The sequence below is a fragment of the Triticum urartu genome, chromosome 6 (assembly GCF_003073215.2).
Source record: "Triticum urartu cultivar G1812 chromosome 6, Tu2.1, whole genome shotgun sequence".
NCBI classification, from domain to species: Eukaryota; Viridiplantae; Streptophyta; class Magnoliopsida; order Poales; family Poaceae; genus Triticum; species Triticum urartu.
The window spans coordinates 31,888,201-31,892,108 of NC_053027.1; the positions used below are offsets into that span (position 1 = coordinate 31,888,201).

A 3,908-nucleotide genomic window follows, 5' to 3' on the forward strand; every position below is an offset into this window, starting at 1 on the left:
GCTGGCTCCTCCTCTGCTCCGCCACCTCTCTCCTTCCCGCTGGTGTTTTCACCCTGGCCGCGGTTCGCTGCGACTGCGCGTGCTCCGGTGAGTCAAACCCCCTCAATGCTTGCTCGTAGATTAGGTGTTTAATTCTTAGGCATGTGATAGTAGTTAGTGGATTCGATACGATTAGATGGGATTGGAGTAGATCCGATTGGATCCAATCGGACCGATCTATTCTTATTTCGTATAGTGTGTGTCCTAGGATCTGCTACTGCTACTGCTAGTGTGTCCTAGGATCTGTGTTCATGCTAGTAGCTGTGTTCATGCTAGAATCCCAATGGTAGTGTACTTTGCTAGGATATGTGTTCATGGTAGGGTCTTGCTAGGATGTGTGTTCATGAAAATGGCATGTTCATGTTCAAGCTATGATCATGTTCATATTGTTGTTCATGTTGCTAACATACACGTTCAAGCTAGGGTTTGTGTTGATTGTTATACGTGCATGTAATAGTACCATTTTAGGATGCTGCCAAATGTGCATGGCTGCACATGGGTGCTATTGGCACTTGTTGTTGTTATTTTTAGATGTCGCCATGCTTAGGATAGTACACTGATGAGTGGCAGTTGCGGAAAAGCAAATGGCACTGATCATTGGCACTTGCCGTTGGGCAAGTCCACTGATCAGTGCCACTCATCGCAAGTGCCAATGATCAGTGCCACTAATCAGTGACATTGCCACTTGTTGTTGGGCAAAATGTCACTTATAAATGGCACTTGTTGTTGGACAAGTCCACTGATCAGTGCCATTTGCCTAACAACAAGTGGCATTTGCTCTTGGGTAAATGCCTCTGATCAGTGCTATTTTGCAAAGAGTTTGTGCACTAATACTTGTTATCTTACCTGACAAGATATTGAAGACTGTCTGAAATGTGGCGGGTGGAGGAGCTCAGACGGTGGCCAGAGCTAAGAGCGTCGAGGATTTCATCCCCATGAACATGTGGCTCAGGACGGTGGACCTGCCTGACAGGATCGCCTTCATGAGCCTGCCTTGTTCAAGGGGACGATCTTCGAGGCAGGGCCACGAGGAGGGGGCCTGGGAGCCACTGCGCTTCTACCAGCAGATCAAGGACAACGAGGACCTCACCATGCTCGTCATCCCTCGCAAGTTCGTGGAGGTGATGAACATCTAGCTGGTCATTAAGCAGCTCCCGCGCGTGGTTAGGCTGTCGGTGAACAAGCGGTGCGTATTCTGGGTGTAGGTTCAGAACTTCGAGGGGCACATGATGCTTGGCCGGGGCTGGAACTACTTATGCCGCCGCCACCGGATCGTCCCCGATGATCTTATCGTTGTGCGCATCTCAGGACTCGGACTGAAGGTTCAGATCTACTTGAATTCAAGGGTCATCTACAGGAGGTATGTCTCCATGTGTGCCGAAGAAGCATATATCATTATACGCTGTTTATCCAATCAAAAACTTCTTTGTCTAATGTTTATCCAATCAAAAACTTCTTCGTTTAGTTGGTAGAACCCACGCCAATATCATATTGACTCTCTCCAATAAGACAACCACGACTCCTTGGTCATGTGCTGGTTTCGTTGCAGCAGGCACAACTACGTTGATGACATCAAGCATGCTATGTAGTTAAGTTAAGTAAAATGTTAATGTTGAACTTTTATGATGTGTGGCGAGATTTATGGGTACTTGTGCTAGGAACTTGTTCATATTTTGGTCAGGAGCATCACCCTGGCGTGGTGCAGGAAAGGAGGATGCTCTTGCTGTTAATCTAGTTAAATAGTTTGCTGTCATTTGCTTGCTTGATTTGTTTGATTTCATTTGCTTGCTTGCTTTGTTTTGCTGTTGTGCCGATCATGTGGTTGTAATGCCACCACATTTGAATATGGTGAGTAGAATATAAACATTGTTTGCGACCAAACAATTGAAGTTTGCATCTGCTCATATTCTAAGCACAAAAATGAAAACAAACACGCGACCAAACAACTGAAATTTGCATCTGCTCATATTCTAAGCACAAAAATGGAAACAAACACGAGGGGTAAATGCCCTCTATGCAATGCAGGCAATCTGTTGGTTGCATCTGCTGCATATGAGGCTGCATTTAAAGAATCAGGCTGCCTGACGATGGACATGCAATGCAACTACCGTTGCAAACTGCAACCAAACACACCCTTAGATATTCGCAGGCATCTTATTTACTCAGCTCAAGCTTAACTCAAGAGGGCAAGTCGGCAGCGGACAGCCAGTCGGGGCCGGCAGCTCAGTGCTGTCCGGGCAGCTTCTCCTTGATCTTGTCCATGAGTCCATTCTTCTCGCCGGCGCCAGCACCGGCCATTCCTGCGTGCCCTTGCTGCCCGTAATCTCCGCCGGTCCCAGTTCCCGCGGCCGTGTGCTGCCCGTAGGCCCCGCCAGCTCCGGTTCCCGCGGCCATGTGCTGCTGACTGTCTTTGTGGCCACCGGGGAGCTTCTCCTTGATCTTCTCCTTCACGCCCTTCTTCCTCCTCCCGCCCATGCCGTCATCCTCAGAAGACTGCAAACACGTACACACAACAGCGACGGAAATCAGCAGATGCACATGTGTCTGAAAGACTGAAACATACTACCAAAGAAAACGTTTTCTGAAATGGGAGTATGGAACACGCAGAGGTAGAAACCGCACCGAGCTGGAGCTGGAGCTGCCGGAGCGGTGCAGTATCCCGCCGGTCTTGTGCTCCTCCCTGCCGTGCTGGAGCTGCCCGCCGGCGCCCGTGAACGCGCCGGCGGCGGAGCGTGCCACAGGGTTGCCGTGCCCGGCCACGGGGTCGCCGTGCTCGTCGACGGCGTGACCGTGCTGCCCCTGGTACTCCTCCATCTTTGTTACTACTACCGTTGTTGGACTTGCTGCTGTATCTATCGCCTGAACCGGTCCCAAAATGGACTCCAAAGCCTAGTTTTGTAGCGCTACACGGTGGGTGTTTATACTGCGGCGCGAGCCAGACCCACGGCAGCGAGGTGCGTGCGCAACCCATACGTGGTGGGTTGGGACTTGGGAGGTGGACGTGGCTAGCTGTCCTCGGCGACAGACCGGCAAGTGCGTGTATGCGCCGTGGCGCCCGGAGCGCGGCAGGTGCGCCTTGGGTTGTTCTGGAGGCCGGTAGACTCGACGGATCAGCTCGCTCTGGTGTTCGTTTCTTCTTCTTCTCTGATGACAAACGACGGTGCGTTTCGTTGTTGCTCTGCCTGCTAGACGATGCCCTGCGTGTCGCCGCGTGATCGATTGCAACTGTATGACTCACGACCGTGGCAGACATGTACTCCCTCCGTTTCACAATATATGTCTTTCATTTGTCAAAATATAAATGTATGTAGACATGTTTTAGTATATAGATACATTTATTTTTTAATAAATAAAAGTCAAGTATTTTGAAACGGAGAGAGTAACTTACAAGAAGCTATGTACTATATAATTAAGTTTGGGTGTGGCTAGATCCAACTCAAGACTTAATCAAGTCTCAGTCTAATGACACAACATATAAAAAAGAAAAAAATATTTCTTTTTGCATGAATCACTATATATGATTCCATGACTGTAGCATCGACTGAGACTTAATGATTGAGATTTAGCAATTTCGTATAAGCTTTGTACGCCCACCCTTACACGGTTTGATCCCAGAGCATATCTCGTTTTGATTTTCGGTTGGTTCATTCGTTTAGTCGATTTTAAGCCACTGGCCAATTGTATGAATGGTAGGTTTAACGGGTGCAACAAACGTCATATATCTGATGTATTTGGGAGAAACCGTATTGGAAAAAAGACTATCGTGAGCAATATCTGCATTTTTTATAAAGAGTAAATTTTATTGACTCAAAATGAAACAGCAATAAGATACAAACTCAAATGAGCACACATCCGGTCTCTGCATAGTT

General features: G+C 48.2%; 1 protein-coding gene across 1 annotated transcript; it reads right to left on the reverse strand.

The window, feature by feature from the left end:
- Positions 1–1,983: 1,983 nt before the first annotated feature.
- LOC125515784 (dehydrin Rab15-like) lies at positions 1,984–2,920 on the reverse strand. Its single transcript, XM_048681284.1, has 2 exons — positions 2,662–2,920; positions 1,984–2,532 (listed from the first exon to the last, which is right to left on the reverse strand). The coding sequence occupies exons 1-2, from the start codon at positions 2,851–2,853 to the stop codon at positions 2,263–2,265; spliced, it is 462 nt and encodes a 153-aa protein (XP_048537241.1). The 5' UTR covers positions 2,854–2,920; the 3' UTR covers positions 1,984–2,262.
- Positions 2,921–3,908: the final 988 nt, after the last annotated feature.